Raw genomic sequence first — 23,445 nt, 5'->3', positions numbered from 1 at the left:
TTAATTTTAATGGGTTTTGTTCATTTGTCCAATTCACTAGGAGCATGATCTGGACTTTAAAGACCAGGGAATTATGGTCCTTGGTTGTGGCCCCTACCACATTGGTGAGTCCAATAATGAGAAAAACAGTTTTGTTGGTTACATTTGTTGTGAATTAGCCAGTTTTGTCTTTCTGTTGCATTTACATGACTACCTTTTTACCACTGTGTTTTTATACAATAAAATATTCATAAATGACTAATACCAACACTGAAAAGATTTATATAATTTGACATTTTTCGCCACACAAAGCAATTTTTTGTACATACTAACCATATTAATCCCACTTTTTCCACATTTAGAGAAAAGTGGTTTATGTTAAATAATCCTATTAAGGCTGAGTACGAGTATCAGACTGAATGCAAACCCCTTTTACTCTAATGTAAAGCACCAATCCACACTCCAGCTTTCCTCTGCACTTTGTGATCCCCCTCAATCAACCCTGAACATAAGCCACGGCAGAATAGTTGTACTGGTACATACTGTGCTTGTACCAAACAAACTGTAAAGTTTAATCTTGCTACATACAGCAGCTACAGTGCATTGACAAGTGTTATTGTCAAAGATTGTTCATCAGCTCAGAATATTGTTTACGTGGAAAGCAAATGTCACGCAGTTTTGTATTTTTTGTGCTGAATTTTTTTAACCCCTGTTCATGGCTAAAATACTCAACTTTATCAACTGTCCAATCCACCAGGGAGCAGTGTTGAGTTTGACTGGTGTGCTGTGTCCAGCATCAGAGCCTTGAGACAGATGGGCAAGAAGACAGTAGTGGTCAACCACAACCCTGAGACAGTCAGCACTGACTTTGATGAGTGTGACCGCCTTTACTTTGAAGAGCTGACCCTGGAGCGCATCCTGGACATCACCCATCAAGAGGTCAGTGTACTTTTAGTGTATTTAATGCCTCCCATAGGCATATTAGTATTGAGTAGTTACACAGTATATAAGAAATCAGTCATATATCAACCAGTGGACAACAATGACTATAAACAAAACAATAGATGTATTGGTCTAAGACTAGCATACAAATAATGGCACAATAATTTGTCAAAGTTTAGCTTTCCAATATTATTTGACTGCATCTGAAGAAAATGTTTTGTCTCAAAATAAGTAGAATTGAACTTGAGCACATGACTGTGACTTATTATCATGGTGTTTCCACAGAGCAGTCGTCCACAGTACTGGGGGGGGGGGAAATTCTCTGCTCAAAGTGGCATGGATGAAACATAACCAGCAACATCGAAAACCTTATGTTGACACGTATTTATGTATAAACTCAGAAACTGGTTAAGCGTGCAGCTATTTCCACCAGGGTGGAATTGTCCATTATAAGCAGCCAAATAAAACCCGTCTGTCTCCATCTAACAGAAACTGAAAAAACTCAGGTCCTAATTGGGACATTTAGTATGCAGCACTAAAGGCTCATCTAAGATTTAAGAGTTTAGGTTTCTGCATCTGGAGGTGTTTGGGTGTTTTGTGGATTTTCAAGGCTTGCTGACCTTTCTGTAACACTAAAAGTTAATGTGATGTACCTAGATTTTTTCTTGGAGGGGGTGTGTATATTTTAGTTGGTAATTTTCATATTACAAGGGAACTGTTATGAAGAACTTGTTTGAGAAGTATTTGTTTTATTTAGAGAACCTCTGGAAATATCTCTCTAATATATCAGTTAGTGTCTACTGATTTCTAAATCTGTAACTCTTCGAGTAAAATGATTACATTATATCATAATACAGTATCACAATACCTGTTGCTCCTTTCTAAATTCACGATAATGCCAGTGCAAAGTGTAATTTCTAACTAAATGTCTAGTTTTTGGAACTCTCTTTTGAGTATCATATGACATTAGGCAACAATGATGATCAATTTACTGAACCTGTAATTACAAGGGATAGTTCAACATTTTAAGTAGATTAGGTTATCATAAAGACTGAAAACAGTTGGTTTTACAGGAATGATGGGGTAGAGGTTATGACATCCTACTATGTCGTATCCTCTTTTTGTCTCCACCATGACATTGCCAGGCAACCAGTGGACACTTAAGCACTCACTGTGCCCAACCAAGAAATAATCCTGCACATAATCTTCCCCATAAAACCACGCACTTTAGTTTTTACACGTACGTCATGTGTATTGAGTGTGATCTGATTGAAATGCTGCATTGCAATCAATTTAATGCCTCCCATAGGCATAGTAGTATTGATTAGTTACACAGTATAAGAAATCAATCAAATAACAACCATATTAGTGGTGTACAACACTGATTGACTTTAAACAAAACAATATTGGTATATGCATTTATTGAGCTAAGAGTAGCATACACATAATGGCATAATCATTTGTCAAAGTTTAGCTTTCCAATCTGTTTTGACGTTTGTTTGAATGCAGCTGAAGAATTGTATCTGTATCAAAATGAGCTGACCTGAGCACATGACTGTGACTTATTATCATGGTGTTTCCAAAGAGCAGTCGTCCACATTGCTGGGGGAAAAAAAATCTCTGCTCAAAGTCGCATGGATGAAATATAACCAACACCATCCAAAACCTTTGTGTTGACACATGACACACACTCATGTATGTATAAACTGGTTAAGCGTGTAGCTTTTTCTGCCTGATCCTCCAGGATGGAACTGTCCATTATAAGCAGCCACATATAACCCGTCTGTCTCCATCTAACGGGAACCGGGAAAACTTAGGTCCTAATTTGGGCATTTAGTATGCGGCACTAAAGGCTCATCTAAGATTTAAGAGCTTAGGTTTCTGTATTTACAGGTGTTTGGGGGTTTTGTATATTTTCAAGGTTTGCTGACCTCCCAGTAACACTCACAGTTCATGTGAATGTGCCTAAATTCTTTTTGTTTGGGAGGGGTGGTGTGAGGGAGTATATTTTTAAAAGGTAATTTTCATTTTATGTGGGGAACTGTTATGAAGAATGTGTTTTATTATAGAGAACCTCTGGAAATGCCTCTGGATATGTCAGTATATGTCTAAGGATAATCTCTAAATATCTAACTCTGCTACCACCAAGATTACATTATATCATAATATTCTATCACAGTAGATGTTTATCCTTTCTAAATTCATGAACATGTCAGTGCAAAGTCTAATTTCTGACAAAATGTCTAGTTTTAGGGATTATTATTTGAGTTATAAGAAACTAGTTGGATGTCACATTTGACACTAGGCAACATTGATGTTATTATGTATTCCTCCATCTAACAGAAACTGGGAAAACTCTGAAAACATCCTAATTTAGTATGCAGCACCAATCAAATTCAAAAGTTTAGATTTCTATATTTACGGGTGTGTCGGTTTTTTGTTGGTTTTCAAGGTTTGCTGACCTCTGTAACACATAATTCATGTGATTGAGCCTACTTATGTGTTCTTCTTTGCAGGGTGGTAGGGGTGAAGGGGTGATAAATACATTTGTAGGTGGTCATTTTCCATCATTTTATAATTTTTTAATTTGTTTCATTTAATGTCAGTGAAAAGTTTAATTTCTCACAAAATGTATTTTGTTTTGGGGAGTTGGGGATTATCATTTGAGATGTAAGAAACTGGTTGTATGTCACATTTGACACTAGGCAACAATGATGGTCTATTTACTGAACCTTTAATTACAAGGAATAGTTCAACATTTTGAGTAGATTAGATGAGTAGATTAGAAAGACGGAAGACAGTTGGTTATATGGGGGTTATGTGCTTGACTACTTCATGGCTGGAAGCAGTGACTTCCTACTATGTAGTTTTCTTTTTTTGTCTCCACTGTGAGGTTGCCAGGCAACCAGTGGAGAATCAGCTCTCACTGCACCCAACCAAGAAATTGTCCCACACATAACCCCCCTGTAAAACCACAGATTGGAGTTTTTGCACTTAGGTCATTGTACAGATTGGACAAACAAGATGGTAACTTGTTAATTACTAACCTTTACAGGGGTTTTTACCATGGGTCAGAGCAAGGCTAGTTTTTCCCTGTTTCCAATCTTTATGCTAACCTAAGCTAACAGGCTTTATCATGTACAGAATATAATGATACATAATTTCTCCCCTTTATTGCCCTCTGCTGTTCTGTGCTGTGCCTCGAGCCCGACTGAACCTAAAGATTCCAAAACATGCTCAAGGATATGAATAGCGACAAAGTCCCTGATGATTTCCGTGTGTTTATTGGTGCTTGTGTTATGTTAATGTTGTGTTGTGTGTTTGCGTACTAATGTCCATTGACTTTCCCTTGCTGGGGAATTGTAATCCAGTTAAAGTTGCAATGGGATCAGAGTGTGATTAAATGTTTGTTTGTTCGGGGAGATAGCATTACAGTCAATCCCTCTCACAGTCCCCTCTTGCTGTGTGTGTGTGTGTGTGTGTGTGTGTGTGTGTGTGTGTGTGTGTGTGTGTGTGTGTGTGTGTGTGTGTGTGTGTGTGTGTGTGTGTGTGTGTGTGTGTGTGTGTGTGTGTGTGTGTGTGTGTGTGTGTGTGTGTGTGTGTGTGTGTGTGTGTGTGTGTGTGTGTTAAATACAGCATTAGATAAACCCTGGACAGGAACAGGAGAGCAAGCCCATGAATAATGAAGAGATACAACCTAGCATTGCCATGGAAACAGCATCCCCCCTGGATCAGCTAGGCAGGAAAAGGGGTTGCAAACTGTTAATGAAAGGAGCATACTAACACACACACACACACTCCCTGGTGATAACTAAACCCATGGCATGACCAAGATCAACTGTTTTTGTTTGTCTCATATTTTCACTGTGTGATCAGTGGCCAGAATAATTGGAAGTGGCCACAGATTTCAGACTGTAAATCTTTGCTGATAGGCCAGTGGCAGGAGGTCCTAGACTTGACAGAGTGTTTTCCCTTCCCCTGTCTTATTTCCTCCTGCCTCTTCATTTTTTAAATTCTGTCTGCTGTTCTTTTCCCTTTTTTTTATCTCCAACATTCTTCTTTTTTCCATCCTTTCACTCTCCCCTTGAATTATATCAAATATCTGTACATTTAGTTCAGAAAGAGAAAATCCACAGATGTCGGAATAGCCACAATCATACCAATAATAATAGAGTTTATATATTAATATAGAGTTGTTATTATTATCACAATATCTGTTTCTTCCATCTATATTTACCTCTGTTGAATTCTCTTTTCGTCTCTAGGGTTGCTCTGGCAGCATTGTATCTGTGGGAGGCCAGATCCCTAATAACCTTGCTGTCCCGTTGCACCTGAGTGGGATGAAGATACTGGGGACAAGCCCTTTGCAGATTGACCGGGCTGAGGAGCGCTCTGTCTTCTCTAGTATCCTAGATGACCTCGGAGTGGCCCAAGCCCCATGGAGGGCCCTCAGCTCTCTGGTGAGAGGAACCAATAAAACCTGAATGGAAGGGCTGTGAATGATTAAGTCACAAAAAAACAGTTTGAATCTCAAACATTCTTGTCAAATGGTTCCTGTACAAGACTTTTGACTGTTGCGGAGAAGGACTGGAAGGTCAAGGAGCAGTTTTTTTGATCTCTAAGCCTCAGAACTTCACTCCTCTTCGAATATAATGTTCCACCCAACCAGCAAGCCAATTTTAGCCTCTTCGACTGCTCATATGTTTTTGCAGGCCACAGTCAATCAATGATTTCCCTGACTTAACAGTAGCAGGGTTTCCCTCAGGAACATTTTTTTTGCCAGGTGGTAAAATTAAGTTGAGGGGAGAATGATAGTATGTTAGAATGTTAAGAAAAAATACAGAGAATCTGTACTAAACAATTATTTTATATTAACAGTGGATCAAATGTGTAATGTGTAAGAGGTAATTTGTTGTGATGAATCAACGTGAATTATCCCCCACCTTTGCAGTTCCCCTCAGCTCTGCAGCCAGTTTTAGCATTTGTTACAGTGGCTCATTGTTTTAGTTTAAAGGCCTGAAAAATGTACTGTTCAGTTCCGCCTTACTGCTCTCATCAACCCTGTTTTCAGCAGCAGACAGCTGTTGTGGTTAAAAAAAAAAGCTCTGATAAACCAACTTTACGCTACCTTCCCTGAACTGACGGCAGTCAACAGCAGTCACACAAAGTAAGCTATTAGCTAAGTGAACATAATGGAGCATCTATTTTCCCTTTTTTGTCAGTGGAGAGCAAAAACTGATCATCAGGTGGTCAGAAATACAACTCCAAATAAGTATTGTTCATACTGCTACTCTTAAGTTACTCCTTGTCTGTTGGTTGTCTGCCATAAAAGCAGATTGCAAATGTTCTCTTAATGACAAAATGTCCAGTTAGTGTTTTTATTTTATTTAATGTAGTTTGATGTAGCTACGGTATTCATTTTCTTCAAGGAAATGTATCGTTCTATTCTTCCTCATACAGGGACTCGGCTCCACCACGTTTTACCTTGTCTTTGGCTCTCTCCGCTCACTCCTGGCTGAATGAAGTGCTGGCAGGGCCCTCACTGTGGAGCACTGAATGTTTCTGTGGTCAGAGCTGAAATATGCCTCATAAAGTACTGTTGCTCATGTTCTCTGTAACCACTAAGGAGCGATTAGCCAGTACACATAGATAAAGGCCTGTGTTTCCCCAAAGTCTAGCTACATATTGTATTTCCCTGCCGATCTTGAAGAATCAGTTTGCTTTTACTGGGCTGGAATAACTCCAGCAGAGCCATGTGGGAGATGGTGCTTGCGTGTCTGGGAAGCTATTTTGTTGTCTTTTAATGGTACTCCACCTGACGAGTGAACAGTGGGTAATGATAGAGAGAAAAGGTCTAGACCTGCAGAGAAGTGGAAAAGAAAGAAAGAGCGATGATGATAATGATGATAAGGAGGAGGAAGAGGACAGACAGCCTTTCGCTCACTGCTAGACTCCGTCCACGACTTTTTTCTCTCATTCCTCATGTGAACTGAATGGAAGAAAATAAAATAAAAAGGGAGACTGTTGGAGCACCTATATTCTCCCTTTTACTCTTTTGATTAGTTGTGTTCTTGGAAGATATGGAAGCACATCTTTTTCAAATTCTAAGCCTTTCACAATGTCTGTAGATGAATTGAGAATTGGTGAAATAGATCTTTGCTGTATGAGATGGATCTTAACACGAGGACGACACAAGCACACTTGCTTGATTTGATATTGATTCTTTGTTTGTCTCAAGTGGTTCTAGTCTTTTAGTTTTCTAACATTACATAAATTCCTTGTTGATGAATAGAGTTTCATGAAAAATTAAATACAAAATGAAACTCAGATCATTCATTTAGACTCTAAGTGATGGAGCTTTTTAGGCAATGGACCAGACATATTGTTGTCCTCCTTTTAAACCTTTTTTAAAAATCTTTTTGTTTAGTTTTTTTTTTTTTTTTTTTTAAAGACTTGTATTTTGTTGGCAAGTAGACTTTTTCTGATGGCATTGTGCTTGTTAGAATACTTTTGTTTGCCTCAAAATTATTTTTTACTTCAGGGACTGTAATCCCTGGAACAATTATGTTTTTAAAATATTTCTCCCAATTCTTACAACAGTAACAAGTGAGATATGGTACAGCAGTTACGCAGATAAACTATATGTTGCATTTTGGTGTTTGAACGAATAGTTTCTGAACAGTCAGGTCTAGGCTACATTTTCTCCTTGCTCAGTGATTTAACGCTTATATTGTTGAATAATTTAATAACAATTAGGGGCAACTGTGACTCAGGAAGTAGGTTGGTTTGATTCCTGGCTCCTCTAGTCCACATATCAAAGTGTCTTTGGGCAAGATACTGAACCTTGAATTGCTCCCGGTGGCTGCACCATCGTTGTATGAATGTGTGTGTGTATTAAATCCTTCTGATGAGCAGATTGGCACCCTGCATGACCAACCTGCCATCAGCAAATTAATGTTTTGTGAATGTGACTTATAAAAGTGCTTTGAGTGGTCGGAAGACTAGAAAGGAGCTATAAAGTTGCTGTTTATTTGAATTTCTGCCAAGGATTTTTTTTAATTAATTGCTTGCCATTTTGAATAAATAATGCATTTAATATTTCCCATCCATGTCCTCCAAAATGAATACATTTGCAAAATACATGCATGCTTTTTTGTTACAGTTATTACCCAGACTTTTTTGAAAAGAGTGGTTTGTTTTTCTTTCCCTCACAGGAAGATGCCTTTTCCTTTGCCAACCAGGTGGGCTATCCCTGTCTACTCCGCCCCTCATATGTTCTCAGGTAAGTTTGACCAGATCTAACTAACAGGGACAAGATTCCCAATTGTCATACCAATACCTAATGCTAATGCTGAAGTTGAAATAAATAAGACCGTTATTAGCGTCCACCCTAAATCCTTTCCCTATCCCAGATTAACTTGCAGTAGTTGGCCGTTCTCGTCTGAATTGAATAAATGGATATGTTTTTTCTATCCATGAGAAGTTGTAGAAAAACACACTGCCTCCCTCATTCATTTCTTGTGACACATCAGTAAATATGATTATACAGTGTGCAGTTTATTCACAGTACTACAAGATTTCTGCTTATCAAAATCCACAAAGTTCAAACAGGTAATCTCCTTGTTGCTGTGTTCGTTTGTTGATGTGAAACATTGACAAACCCTAACCCCCGCATGAACCCTTCATAAAATACATTCTACTGCTTTTTGAAGGATTATTCCAATATGTATAGAACTCACACAATTAATAGTAATAATAATAATAATAATAATAATACATTTTAAGGGTTGTTAGAGATCTCTTACTTTCACAGCCCAGACTTTCAGTGTCAACAGTGTCTTAATCATGAATGTAGTGGCTGTCTCATCAAAACACTCAATCATTAAAAAACACTTGTTAGATGTTTAGTCTAAAATTTGGTCTAAATTGCAAGGCCTTGAAACTTAATTAGTCTAGCAGACCAACAAAGTATACTGACAAGTAAATACAGACAAGCGAAAGTGCACTCCTGGTTCACTGTGGCATTGAGGGGGGGGAAAATCTGTAAGCTTTTATAATAACTCATTCACAGACTTATTGCTAATTGAGTGAAAATATAATTTTAGTAATGATTAAAGTATTTACTGCACACTATAGCCCCTTACATTATGCAGTAACACTTTTGTCCAGCAGATGTCGTGATGAGACCCTGTATTCAGCAGAGCTTTGGCGTCATTGAAAATAAACGTATAATGGAGTGTGGGACTTTAATGGTTTTACATGCAAAATAAGGAAAACTTTGAGTCATGAACATGCAAACATTACAAACCATTAATTAAATTATATCAAATATCAATACTTTTAATTCATAATCTTAGCTACCTCTCCGCCTCTTCCTCCTCCTCTAGCATTAACTCTTTCTGATTTTTATATTCCCAATGTGTTTTCACTCTTCCCCTTTGACATACTTGATAATGGTTTTTGAATGTTCTTATCCTACTTAATATCCATAAACTCAAATGTTTATACACCAAAAAAACAACTCCCCTATGATGTCCATGTCAGATGTCAGCTTCATATTTTGAAATTTTGAAGTATCAGTGGTATGTAATAACTTAAAAGTTTATTTTTTGGATATGTTTCTTTTTAAAAAACATAGCATAATTTTTTTAAAGGGTTAGGTGACTCACTTTTCTACCAAGACACTGCAACATAATACAGAAATGCATATACTGTGTGTGTGTGTGTGTGTGTGCGTGTGCGTGTGAATTGTGGAGAGGAGAGAAGAGAAGATGAGCTTAAACTAGAGGAAGGGGGGAGGAATAGACAAGTTAAATGAATGACAAAGAGGTTTTTTGGGAGGGGGGTTGTAAATTGTAGCAGGGTAGGAGGGATATTTGGAGGATACACCAAAGAATGAAAATGACCTAAATTATTTTCATAAAGGTACATGAAATCAATTATTGGTGATGCCATTGTTTCACATTTGCCTGATTTACAGAGTTACATGGACAATATTTCTTCAACCTGATTTTGTGATAATTCTGACTGTTTACATGGACGCTAAATAAAGTGTTCCTATAAGATGTGTGTTTACATGCCCCAAAGCATCTAATCACAATATAACTCAAAGTGGTTCCGCCTGCTGTGAAATGTCTAATCCGCTGGAATTATAAAAGAAGAAGATGTGGTTCTACCTGTTAATACAATTTTCAAGATGGACCCACATTTTGTCCAGAGAACAATATTTGTGTTTCTGCTGTTCTTTGTAATTAGGAACGCAGACTTAGCAACACATACTTGTCCTGCATTCTTCTAACTGGGGAAGACTGTTGTATCAGCCACACACCAGTTTTGTTTTGCTACTGCTTTCTTTCTCTCCCTCATGGAAACTCATTCACATCACCTAATTTTACCTCCACGTGGGGCAGACATGCGCGGAGAGTAAATATGTATTCCAACCAGAGAGAAATTATTGTTTTACATCATAATTAGGCTCTAATATTTTCCTATTGAACAAATTATCAAAGGTTTACACCTCCCCTCTCAACATGATTGAAAATTCCTTCCTATCAGGCCAGATTGGGCCAGTCTCTTCTGACTAAAGTGGTTACATGAGGCATTTTTATTCTTAGGCTATTAATCCAATTATTAGTGGAATGTTATAAACACAGCTGGTGTTGATATTCTTTAGGTATTTTTTTTGTTTTGTTTGTTATTGTTTTTGTTTTCTTGGAAGTTGAAATTAAATCAGGATGTGGTACGAAAACAATTTTAGTAAAAATAATATAAATGAATGAGGTGAAGAAACTAAATAAGAAACTATATTATACTAGGAAAATATATGGTTGCATGTGTGTGTGTGTGTGTGTGTGTATGTATATATATATATATATATATATATATATACAGCGGGTAAAATAAGTATTGAACACGTCACCATTTATCTCAGTAAATATATTTCTAAAGGTGCCATTGAAATGAAATTTTCACCAGACGTCAGTAACAACCCATGTAATCCACACATGGAAAGAAATCAAACCATAGATACAGGGAAAAAGTATTGAACACATGAAAAAAGGGAGGTGCAAAAAGGCATAGAAAGCCAAAACACCAGCTAAAATCTATGAGTAATAGAACAGAAAAGAACAGCAATCCTGCCACTTGTCATTGCAAATTAATATCAACTGGTTCAGTCCCAACTGATGGCCTATAAAAAGGTGTCTCATTACCAGGGTGTCACATAAGAATTCTCGCAAGATTTCTGATAGGAGTGAAAATAATTATCAGAAGAGTTGTCCAAGAGCCAAGGACCATTTGTGGAGACCTTCAGAAAGACCTTGAATTAGCAGGTACAATTGTTTGAAAGAAAACAATAAGTAATGCACTCAACCACCATGGCCTATATTCACGCTCCACACAAGACTCAATTGCTGAAGAAAAAGCATGTTGAAGTGCATTTAAAGTTTGCTGCACAACATTTAGACAAGCCTTTGAAATATTGGGAGAATATAGTCTGGTCAGATGAGACCAAAATTGAACTCTTTGGATACCATAATACAAATCCATGTTTGGAGGTCAAATGCCACTGCACATCACCCAAAAAACACCATACCAACAGTGAAGTTTGGAGGTGGGAACATCATGGTGTGGGGCTGTTTTGCAGCATACAACACTGGCAAACTTCATATAATTGAAGGAAGGATAAATGGAAAAATGTACCGAGACATTCTTGATAAAAATTTGCCGCCATCTACCAGGATGATGAAGATGAAACAAGAGTGGACATTTCAGCAAGACAATGACGCCAAACACACAGCCAAGGAAACTCTCAATTGGCTTCAAAGAAAGAAAACAAAGCTGCTACAATGGCCCAGCCAATCACCTGACTTGAATAGAAAATCTATGGAAAGAACTAAAGATTAGAGTTCATAGAAGAGGCCCAAGGGAACCTTCAAGATTTGAAGACTGTTTGTGTGGAACAATGGGCCAAAATCACACCTGAGCAATGCATGAGACTAGTTTCTCTAAGGGCGTTCAATATTTGTTCCCTGTGTCATTCCATTTTATTACACATAACTTAATTTCTGAATTTATTTATTTTGGTTTCTTTGTATGTGTGGATTACTTGGGTTGTTACTGACATCTGGTGAAAATGTAATGTCAATAGCACCTTTAGAAATATGGTGATGTGTTCAATTCTTATTTTACCCGCTGTATATAAATATACACAACTACTATATTCTGATAAGTACAACTGCAAATTATATTGCATATAATATAATTCTCTTACTCAAAATAACAATCATATGTGTAACTGCATTACTCAAAAAGGGTCCTCTAAATGAGTGGACTAATGAGGACTGAAAATTCAGTGAAGAGTGATTTTAAAAAACTAGATAGCATCACATAGTCTACAATATACCTGAATGTAAATGCGTTTGAATCTCATACACACAAGAGGGGCCAGTGTGCATTTGGGGGTTGGACATATGTGTACCTCTGAGCAATGGACAGCTAAGGAACAAGGCTAAGACCCAAGCCTGTGGCCTTTCTTTGTCCTATTTCTCTCATCCCATCTTCTTCAAACAGGAGAGTACAGCAGCTAGCAGTCTAACATCAAAAACAACAACCACAACAAAACTAGCCTAAATCTGTTGTTTTTTAATGACTAAGTTCTGAACTCGTTTTCGAGAGCCTGGAGTGCTTTTTGACCTAAATAGCTGTTCATTTTCCTTTCTCTCTCTCTTTCGCTCCCTATTTTGACTGTTTCCAGACCTTGTTCCCGATGGTAATAGTGATGCAATGGAAAGATAATGAGTGTTTTGAACGATCATTTGAAGCTTGTATATTCTCCTGTTTGCTTGCTTCTCTTCCTCTCCTGTGGCCTTTTGTTCTCTCTCTCTCTCTCTCTCTCTCTCTCTCGCTCTCGCTCTCGCTCTCTCTCTCTCTCTCTCTCTCTCTTTCTCTCTCTCTCTCTCTCTCTCTCTCTCTCTCTCTCTCTCTCTCTCTCTCGCTCTCTCGCTCTCACTCTTGCTCGCTCTTGCTCTCTCTCCCCCCATGCTTGCACATCACTAGTGGCTCTGCAATGAATGTTGCATACGGTGAAGAGGAGATGAAACGCTTCTTGGAGGAGGCCACCCAGGTGTCCCAGGTGAGCACAGTGTTGACTCTGTGTGCTTGCCTGTGCATGTGAGATACACACATCGTCACAGAACTCCCTTCATACGTCTCACCTTGGTTTTTCATTTTTCACTGTCTTGGATTCTGTTTAGTAAACATGTTAGGGCAAGTGATCTCTCTCTCTCTCCATCACATACTTACACACACTATCAGGTTCTCATTTTCCTGTTGTGTTCTCCCTCTGCTTTCAATTATCTGATGTTACCAGCTGGCCTCACTGTTGGCTAGTGTTGTGTGCCCATCTCTTCTTCAGTGAATGCCCAGGTGGCTTAGGCCACATTCACACCAAGTCTGCCAGTGTGAGAAAAACAGCAGCCCTCTCATCTTTTGGAATGGGGGTGGTGTCTTTAGGCTGCAGGATTGGGGACAACATGGGGTTCAGCAAAAAACCACAGCAGCAATCCAGAAAGAAGTTTAACAGGAATGAACTTTTGCTACAAAGCAACCTGACGTCAGGCTGCAGTGGCCAGTCATGTAAGCCGGCGATCAGACCGAAGAACAACCTTGATTTGCATTGTGAAAGAGGTGTCTGTAAATCAAGGGATGTGAAATTACTTATTTCATGATCAGAGATCTAGAAGGCCTGTACAATTGAATTATTGTATCCCTATTCGAGTTAGTGGAGGTTAGCCGAGGGAAGTTTCTTGTGCACATGCTCTATGGGCCCAACAATCAGGAAGCGTGAGCAACATCTGGGTAATTTCTTTACAGCGTGAATTGAACAGTCAAGCTATGGAAGAGCTCCATAACTCATCAGCCAGACTGTTGACCCAAACATAGCTTTTCTCACACATCGTAGTGGGTGGTGGTGTACTGGTGTGCACTGTAGTGAGAAGTGTTTCTGATATTTTGTCCACTCCATTAATATTCATGAAGTGATAAACTTCAGTAAACCACCACCTATCATGTTTTTATTATGATATACTAAGCTTGTATACTGTTACTAATTGTTTCCTACCTCTTGCATCTGTCTTTAATTCTGTTTGTAGTTTGTGAATTTCATAACCTTGGAAAGCACATTGTGCTTTTTGCTTTAAAAGACCTCTATGAATAAAATGCTGATGAACATTATTATTATTATTCATTGAATCGGCATAAATTGAAGTAAAATAACCTCATAGAATAACCTTCCTGCTGTCATTTCTCCAGGAGCATCCAGTGGTCATCACCAAGTTCATCCGCGGTGCCAGAGAGGTTGAAGTGGACGCTGTGGCCAAAAATGGCAAGGTGAGATATTACCGACATGTTCTGTCCAGTTTCAGTACAAGCTTTTTTCTTCTCCCCTTAACAACATTATGTTACCTTTCTGTATATGAGTAGGTCCTGGCAGTGCCAGCTTCTTAACTTGGCAAAGGAGGCTAAATATATAACAAGCATGTATTATCATGTTTTGCCTTAACCAAAACCTCAGATAAAAATTAAGTTTGGTTTTATTCAAAAACATATTTTGCATAATCTAATGTTGCAGTCTAACAGCCGAGAAAACATTATTGTCCTTGTTTTATTCATATTGACACCATGTTTTACCGTATTTTCAGTTAGAACAGTGTTGTTGTTATTCATCTCTGTAGACTGCCATTATTCAGTCCTCCATTATTTCTCCGTTTAAATGGAGAGGTGGAACAGATATTGAGCCCAGCAGATTAATAAAGTGGAAGTAATCTCATTCATCTTTAGTGAAAAGGCATTATAGCCCAGACAGATCTGATTTAGAGAATGGAATACATTAAAACTAAAATGCAGGAAACTGGTGATACTAAATTAATTTTTCTTTTTAGATTAGATCAGTTCAGGGCGCATTGAAATGATTCTTGTTCAACAAACTGTTTTCATATCTGATTGACATGCACCACAGATTTATGTCATTTTCTTACTTTTTCGTTGTGTTGTGTTCTTCTGCTGTTTGTTGCTTTCTTATAAATGTACTTTGCATATATACTATAAATACATATTCAGAATTTATGACTCACATTTCTGTGATATATTCCTCTAATGACTTTCATAGTTGAAATGTATAAAAAAAACTGCATCTTCCATCACTTCTGAAGGAAAAAAGCACAGGGATAAATATTTGATAACTGATAACTGAACGAGGAAAACCTTTGATTAAAGAGGACAATTTGAAAAAAATGTACTTCTTAATTCTGCTTGAATGCATTCAGATTTCCAAAATGAGGTCATATAAGAATAATATCCTCTCAAATACAGAAAAAATGTTATTGAAAAATAGTTTAAATTGTTCTTTAATATTCTCAAATGCTTGCTCTGCTAATGTGTTAGTAAAGGTGGGGGAATTGCAGTTCTGTTTCTGCAGGATGTTGAAAGGCATACAAGGAAATATGAAATAGATCGGGCTGATTTAGGGAGCATGACCGAAAAAGTAATTTACAAAATTTCATCCTAATGATTCCTGAGACACATGAGAACTCACAAACCATTGATGCCTTTTTTGGAGTTTTACTTAAAAAAGTAACAGAAAGCTGGTTTAACTTGAACTTGTTTAACTGAAAATGTATATAAGTGTATAATTGCTAGCACTGTACATTGCTGGAGGCGACAGAGCTACCTAGGTACTTTTCCATAACTGCCCTGTCTGTTTTTTTATTGGTTAGGCTGTGGGAGTCATTGCAAGGGTGTCAGTTTGAACGTGGGTTATCCAGTTGTATGGTAGATTTTCTCTTTCTGCTTTCCCTGAATACAGCCATACCTTTATCTTCAGTATCACATTAACAAGCTGTCCATTAATTGAATACCAAGCAGGCCTCATTATTCCTGGTCAGGCTGTGTGCGTGTGTGTGTGAGTGAGTGATTATATGTGTGGGAGTGTAGAAAAGTCAGAGATAATACGTATTAATTACAAGCTCTATCTGAAGAGCGCTAATGAATGCTGTGGTTAGCAGCAGTTTAAATGAGCTAATGACACAGCAGCTCATTTTTAGACACACACTCACACACAGAGGAACTTTGCTGTGGGAACCCACACCTTTCCTGTGGGTGAAAAGTTGGAAGTTATTCTTGTGACACTGCATATCCACTTACATTGTTTCTCTCTGGGTACTTCAACAAATACAGGCTCTTTATCCAGACAGATTTTCAATAATTGTTGACCTTACTCAGTTTATTAATTTCTTCCAAGTGTACAGTGCAACACACACTGTTTTTCTAGGTCACCATATGTTTACACTGTATTTTTGTGTATTATTTTCCACTGTGATATACTGTAGGTATAATTTAATCAAGGCTGAAGGCCATCTGCCTCCAAGTCTTAAAATTCTCATCAGGGAACAGACCAAAGTTATAATATTTGAGTTGTTTTAAGTAGTAATTCCTGTTTTGGAGCAGAGCTATGATGTAAATACAGCATGTATGACATAATCACTGGGTGTCTGTCCAGGTTCTGGTCCATGCAATAACAGAGCACGTGGAGGATGCTGGGGTGCACTCAGGAGACGCCACTCTAATGCTGCCAACCCAGACTATTAGCCAGGGTTCGCTAGAAAAGGTCAGTTATGTTCTACACAGAAACTCTTCTTTTGTCACTCTCAATGTTCACAAAGTCACTCAAACCACATCAATTGTATCTCAGATTTGTGTATATAGATATGTAGCATATATGTAGTATATGTGTTTGTGTACATACATAATTGATATATTAGTATATTAATGTGTATGTATTATTATATGTTGTATATATGTATATATTGATGTATATTTAATTCACCGGGACCTGAGCTGTATTTTGCTCTTTCATTTATCTACATGGCTGAATGACAAGTAAAATCCTTGAATCCTTGAATCATTTTTTAATGACCCAATTGATTGAGTACTTTAACTCCAATGCTGTGTGCACTTAAAGTCCAACTGAAATCAGATAACACGTTTTTGCTTTTGTTTTTTGGCTATTGCTTACATATCCACTCAAAACAATCAGTGACCAAAAGGGAGAAATGTTTAATTTATATATATTTTTTTGTTTTTATTTCATGATGGCACCCTCTATTTTCGAATTAATTCAACAGAATTTTGTTAGTTGTCCATCTTTGTAAGTGGTGATCTTGTTTCCAAACAGCCAATCAAGTCTTTGCATAATGCAGTAACATCAGCAGTCTGCTAAACAATAGCCACAGACTGAGCTTTCCTGCTAAAGTCTCATTATCTAACTTATGAACATGAACACACATCTTGCATTGCAAATGTCAGCTTTCAGATTAGGTAGCAAATTAGCTGCTGAGCTTCATTACATTAAACAGCAGGTAAATGTACCTGCAAAGGTCACTTTGGTCTGTTTAGATACTGTTGTGGTCATTACTCTTCAATACCATCGCTAACAACAAACAGTCTGCACATGACTTGTGGACTTTGGTCCCTACAGTGTAATACAAGCTAGCTGCTGTCTATTAAACACAGACCCGCCCCTCCAGTTGGCTGTAAAAAAAGGGGGCATTTACATTTGATATCTCCCCAAAGACCATTTTCTTCCATTTAATAATAAGTAGTTATTAACAATACATTAAAAGAACATGTTGACATGGGTTTGGAGTGCAAAATGGAATAACTATATGTGACTTTACATTATGCAAAAATAAATTCTCCATAAGTGTATACAGAGATAATATGGTGTGAAACGGTGTTCAGATAGCCTCATATATATTGTATATGTATCTGTATTCTCTTTTTCCTTTGCCCTCAGGTAAAGATTGCCACCCGTAAAATAGCACAGGCATTTGAGATTTCCGGGCCTTTTAACACTCAGTTTCTGGTTAAAGGCAATGATGTCATGGTAAGTAACATTTACCAGGGTATGACTGAATTTTCACACCTGATTGCAGAAATGCAATTCACTCATGAATTGAAATCCCCATGTGTTCAGAATAGTTTGCAAAGCTGGATGTTTTTTGTGATCAATATTGCCTTAAACTCAGTATGTACAATATGTTTGTGCATTGGCAGCGTACATATCTGCACTGAGTATGGTCATCTTTTTGATTAGCCTTAGTTAACGTGTACATTAATCTTATGTGTCTTTCTACTTTTTTGAAATTACAGTATTTGTATTGTGTACCCTTTTAGGTGATAGAGTGTAATCTGCGGGCTTCACGCTCCTTCCCTTTTGTGTCAAAAACAATCGGTGTGGACTTTATCAATGTGGCAACCAAAGTGATGGTGGGAGAGCCTCTGGATGAGGCCAGCTTGCCCTCACTGGAGAAACCCATCATTCCAATTGACTATGTGGGCATCAAGGTGAGACTGGAATAACTGTTTATAGCTCAAACTGTTCAACTGGTCTTCGTTAATCTTTAGTTGAGTTTTTAACATTGCAGAATGAATGGAGGAATATTGTTAGATAAATGAATAAGAAGGCGATAGCAGGGGATAAAAGTTAGCGACAAGTTTCTGTACTTTTCCTGCTATGATAATTCTGCCATGTGTAATGTCTTGTCAAACTACTGTTTGGACCACAATTCCTATGTCTTTTGCTTACATCTAGACATTAGACAATACTGTATTATATAAGTGGCTCTAATGCTATAAAGGGCTATCTGTTTAATTACTCAATGTACGTATTAAACAGTTAATCAGCACAATGTCAGACAGGGCAGAAAGATAACTGTGATTATGTGATCTGACTGTAACACTTTTGTGTTTAGCAGTTAAATGGATGACAACAAAGTGTGCAGGATAGCAAGCAAGAAGCCGAAATTAGTTCACAAAGTGGCCAGTAAGTGGCCAAATGTGAGACCTAACCCAATGCAATCTGAGGGTACTGAAAAAAATCAGGCTGAGATTATGATATCACGACATAAATAGTGTCATGAACAAGACAAAAGGATCTAAGGATAAAGAATGTTTTATTGCTGTGCATATTTTTGATTTGTGATATTGGGCTATACAAATAAAAAGACTTGACTTGAGATTGGACCCATGACTACATGCATACTGCAGGTTCAGGTCAGGTTTTATGTAAACATGAAGTACCACATGTGCCATAGTTTCACACTTCATTGTCGCTTTGTTGTCACACCCGACAGATACTTGAGCAGCCTAAGTGCCCCTTTGAGCTGTCCAGTGGCCACCCAAGTGCTGCTACTGTCAGCCCAAATGCTCCCGAAGTGCCACTCTGGTTGGGCCAGGTGCCCTTTTGGTCAGCCAAAGTTACCAATGGTCATCAAGTGCCCATTTGAAAGCCCCCGGGGGACCATGTGCTCAGCCCCTGTACCTTTTGTAGTAAAGCCAAAGTGTTTTTTGATCAGTCCTCGACTGATTAGCTAGAGTTCTCACCAAATGCCCGTTTGCTCAACTCTGTTTATGACCTTGGACTGAGGGGCTCTGATTATTTTATAATGCTCATTTTGTCCAAAATGACAGGTCTTACACCTGCATAACCCTTCAGTAAAATGCCCACATATTTGGTTGTTAGAAGTCCCATTTCACAGACCAATTCTGGTTCTGCAGTGAGTAGTCACATCAGTGAATAACAAGCAAATAAAATGCGTCATAGTCATGCAGCTAATTTTGGCCAAAGTGAGCAAACTCAGCAGATCATTTTGTCCTAGTAGATAAAAGCAGTAGAAATACAGAATATGCTGACACATTTACAAACAAAAGTCATGTTGACCGTGTCTAATTTTCTCAGATTAGCTGAGTGTCGTATTGTGGAAACGCTGTTATTCATGATCAATGAGAAGTGCACTCTCAGTTTGGGCAGTGGAACATATCATGACAGACAGGCTGAGAGTACGAGGGTTTTCCTCTATCTCATACAAATCTCCCTGTTTTATTAGTCTAACCTGTAATATTTCTCCCCCATAGTCTTACACGAATTAATTCTCAAAAATATGTGACAAAGCATGTCCTGTATGAGTGCAGTGTGTGTACAGTTTAGGCTATTTTTCAGTTAATTAATGCTACAACTCCTCAAGACCCAAGCCAAGTTCTCTTGTCTTGCCTGCCACCCAGCTGAAGTAAAGGGTTTTCACCCCAAAGTTAGTGACCCCACTAACCCCAGGCCCACTTATGGTGGAATAACCAGATATTCTCATTTTAGTGACAAGCTATTCCTCTGATTGCCCCCTCCCCACCAACAAAAATAAATAAATAAAAGAGTTGAAGGGGACCAGGGACTTCTGGTCTCCCCCGGTGAGTTCATAGATAATAGCTGCTTGTTGTATAAAAGCAACTTTTAACTTCTCTTACAAGTCCTAATTACCATTCTTCTGAACTTCTTACAGCCCGATGCATGATGTATGGTTTGAAAATTAGTTCCTTGGTAAAGAGCCCTGCATGTATGATATCTTAATAGGTACTGCAAGTTCTAAAAGTTCAGCTTCCATTGGATCACATAACAAAGACAGCAATTACTGCTTCTTTCCTCTACAGTACCTAAGCATGGGGGGTGGGGGGGGGGGGGGGGGGGGGGGGGTAGTAGTAGGTGCTTTCTTATACTGGCTGTGAGGCTTACTTCTTAGATTGGATACGAGAGAGTTTACGTGTCGCCAGCTGTTCCAAAGCTATTTTTTCCAAAGTAATTTCTCCCTCTAATTACAACCGAGCTGCTGTAACAATGGCTGTAGTTTGGAGCCAATCACGCAGGTATAATCCCCCTCTCTTCCCCGCCATCTAAAGTTTTCAATTTCTAGTCTGCGCAGTGGTGAGGAATATTAATCAGAGCTCTGAATACTCCAGTTTCCAGGCTTAAAAGACTTCCAGAGTTTACTTGGAGTCTATGATATAGACTTCACACCCTCTGACTGACATTGGCCATGCCGCAAAACCTGCAAAAATACATGATGACTGATTAACAAAGGATTGCTAATTTCTTTCCTCTTGTTAAACAAATTGCTGTCTCAACATCAAAACCCCACTGTAAACACACAATAATGTGTGAAACAATTTACTTAGGCCTAGTAGCCTGAAGTGTGTGCCATCAAAATGTGCCATATCTCCTCTCAGCCTTTACTATCCTCACTGTATCATCACAAGGAATAAGTCATTGCCATCCAGGGAGACCATCTTCATTTATCCCTCTCATTCCCTCTCAAGCTCACTTCGTTGCTCTTGCTATCTCGTTTCTCTCTCTGACAGTCCCTCGTTTGAGGCCATGTTGTTTTCTTTTCACTAACAAGTCCCCATTGTGTAATTTCTGTCTGTATATACAAACTCACAGGAACAATAACACCATTGTATTTATGAGATTGAGAGGAGGATGAGCATCAAAACAACATTTGAGGGGGAGGAAGTGGTTTGGTCCCCACTGCACAGTTATTGGCTGGGGAAAAATAACTTCCAACTGTTGGATGTTTTGTCCCTTTGACTATGGCATGCAGGACATTACAGTGACATTTGAGATAGATTCTTGTGAGCCCTGTGACTCAAAATATATACGTACAGTATAGGAGAAACATCACACTGGGCTTATATTTCTGTAAATGCTTTAGAGAAGGCCATATTTATACAACCCAAGTGTTAACATGAACAAAACATGTATGCATGTCATAACATCTGGCAGTTAATGAGGACTCAGTATAGTTCATGGTCAATATGGTGAACACATATTTGGTTGTGGTTTTCTGAACATTAAAACAACTTTTATTATTATTTAAAAATAAAGAAATTGAAATACTGCTGTCGCTAATAACACTGCTATTACCACTGCTAGCAGTAATGCTAGAAATAGAACTACCCTAGCAACTACCTAGCAACTAAGCTGCACATCCTACACACTGGTAGTTTAGACTGTTTGTTTAGCCCTAGCAAACACCTTGTAATCCACCAAAAACCATCAAGCTTTCTTACAAACAGAATCCAAATGAGTTTTAATCAGACAGCAAGCAAGTGCACATTTTCTTCAGAAAATGAAGCCTTTCCCATTGTTTAGAATCAAATATCCATAATTCACATATTAAATACAGATTCTTGTATTTTTTAAGTACAAATATAGCTGTTAACGTCCATTTAACTGCAAACATATAGACATTTACACAAGTGCCACTTCCGCCTCCAACAAGGCAATGGATGTGAGCAGCAATGTTATGTGGAAATGTCTTACTTTATTCATTTCCTTCTCCACTGTAGCTCAGCTGGTGCCCCAAGATAACATTGTTCATGTTGTGGAGCTTCACAATTCCACTGTCTCTAAGGAGTGGGCGGTCGGTGTGGGACACGCAGATGGGAAAGTAGTGTTTGTGCGTGTTAGTAGGATGTTCTGGTTACAGAGCCTCGGTTTTTGTGACGGTCACATATTTTCTGCCATAGACACACAACTGCAATAAGGGCAGACACCATTGTGATTGAGTTTTTCTAAATTCTGTTCATGAATGACCGAGTGCAGTTATTTTTTTTGTTATTTTCAAAACATTAAAAATCAGGATAGTGCAATGGTAAAAAATGGAGGCCCATCTTTATTTGGATCATGTACAAATCAGCTGTTTTGGATTTACACAGAGACCCTCAAACTAATGTCTTTGTGTCACTCAATTTCTGCATTTCATAAATTTTCAACGTTCACCATTTATTTTATTGTTGATCCTTGTCTTTTTTAATGCATCATTAAAAGTGGCCTCTCACTGTTACTCCCTCTCTGTGTTCCTCGCCATCTATTTAAAGGCATAATATGCAGGATTTGTCAGTTGCTGTTTGTAAACACAACACACAACCTTCAAAGTTGACCCCCCCTCTCCAGCTCAATGACACCAGAATAGGCTGAGAGCATGAGCAACAGAGTACCTGTGGTCGAGCGAGCGAGAGAGTGAATGAAAAGATGGAGCGGTGGTAACAAGAACAAATCAGTGAATTAGATAAATAAAAAGTTATTTGTTTCACAACAGTTACATTATAAAGCACAAATAAAAATGCCCACACCTCCGCACAACCCTGTGGGAAGGTTCCACATAGCCGGCTTTGATGTGAATGCAGCTAAAGTGCACACATCATACTGCCTGCTGTGGCTTCTCTGCTCTGCATGTGTGGAGTTCAGCCCCGCCCTCGGTCAAGCAGACACACAGAACTGCAGCTCTTTATATTTCCATGACAAAGCCAGACAGCAGAGGAAAGAGTTGGAGACAGCAGTGTAACCTGTTTGTTATGCTACGAGTCCCAACCTCACACCCTGTGCGCTGTAGCTGGGGACTACACACCCACTCCCCAAAAGCTGATGTCCAGAAACATCCTGAGTACAGCAAAATAATAACAAAAACAGGCAGAGGGCAGAGTTGTTGTAGAAACACATAATTGACTTGTATTGGGTCATAAGTGATGATACAGAGGGATTATTTTTGTATTATTCTATACATCTTCTTTTTTTCTTTTTTTAAATTCTGCCTTTAATTTTCTCTCTTTGTTACATTCTGTAATTTTATCTCTGCA

The 23,445-nt window shown here is 38.3% G+C and overlaps 1 protein-coding gene across 1 annotated transcript in view; it reads left to right on the top strand.

The window, feature by feature from the left end:
* The window catches only part of cps1 (carbamoyl-phosphate synthase 1, mitochondrial), a 50,513-nt gene that overhangs the window by 18,735 nt on the left and 8,333 nt on the right, over positions 1–23,445 (top strand). The window contains exons 24-32 of the mRNA XM_062431304.1: positions 41–104; positions 737–918; positions 5,187–5,381; positions 8,136–8,203; positions 12,979–13,054; positions 14,233–14,310; positions 16,478–16,585; positions 17,774–17,863; positions 18,154–18,324. Coding sequence (XP_062287288.1) covers positions 41–104; positions 737–918; positions 5,187–5,381; positions 8,136–8,203; positions 12,979–13,054; positions 14,233–14,310; positions 16,478–16,585; positions 17,774–17,863; positions 18,154–18,324 — 1,032 coding nt within the window. The remainder of the gene's footprint in view (positions 1–40; positions 105–736; positions 919–5,186; positions 5,382–8,135; positions 8,204–12,978; positions 13,055–14,232; positions 14,311–16,477; positions 16,586–17,773; positions 17,864–18,153; positions 18,325–23,445) is intronic.

The sequence above is a fragment of the Scomber scombrus genome, chromosome 13 (genome assembly GCF_963691925.1).
Source record: "Scomber scombrus chromosome 13, fScoSco1.1, whole genome shotgun sequence".
Lineage (NCBI taxonomy): Eukaryota > Metazoa > Chordata > Actinopteri > Scombriformes > Scombridae > Scomber > Scomber scombrus.
Note: the sequence above shows the minus strand (reverse complement) of the source record. Positions and strands in the feature narration are given on the sequence as shown.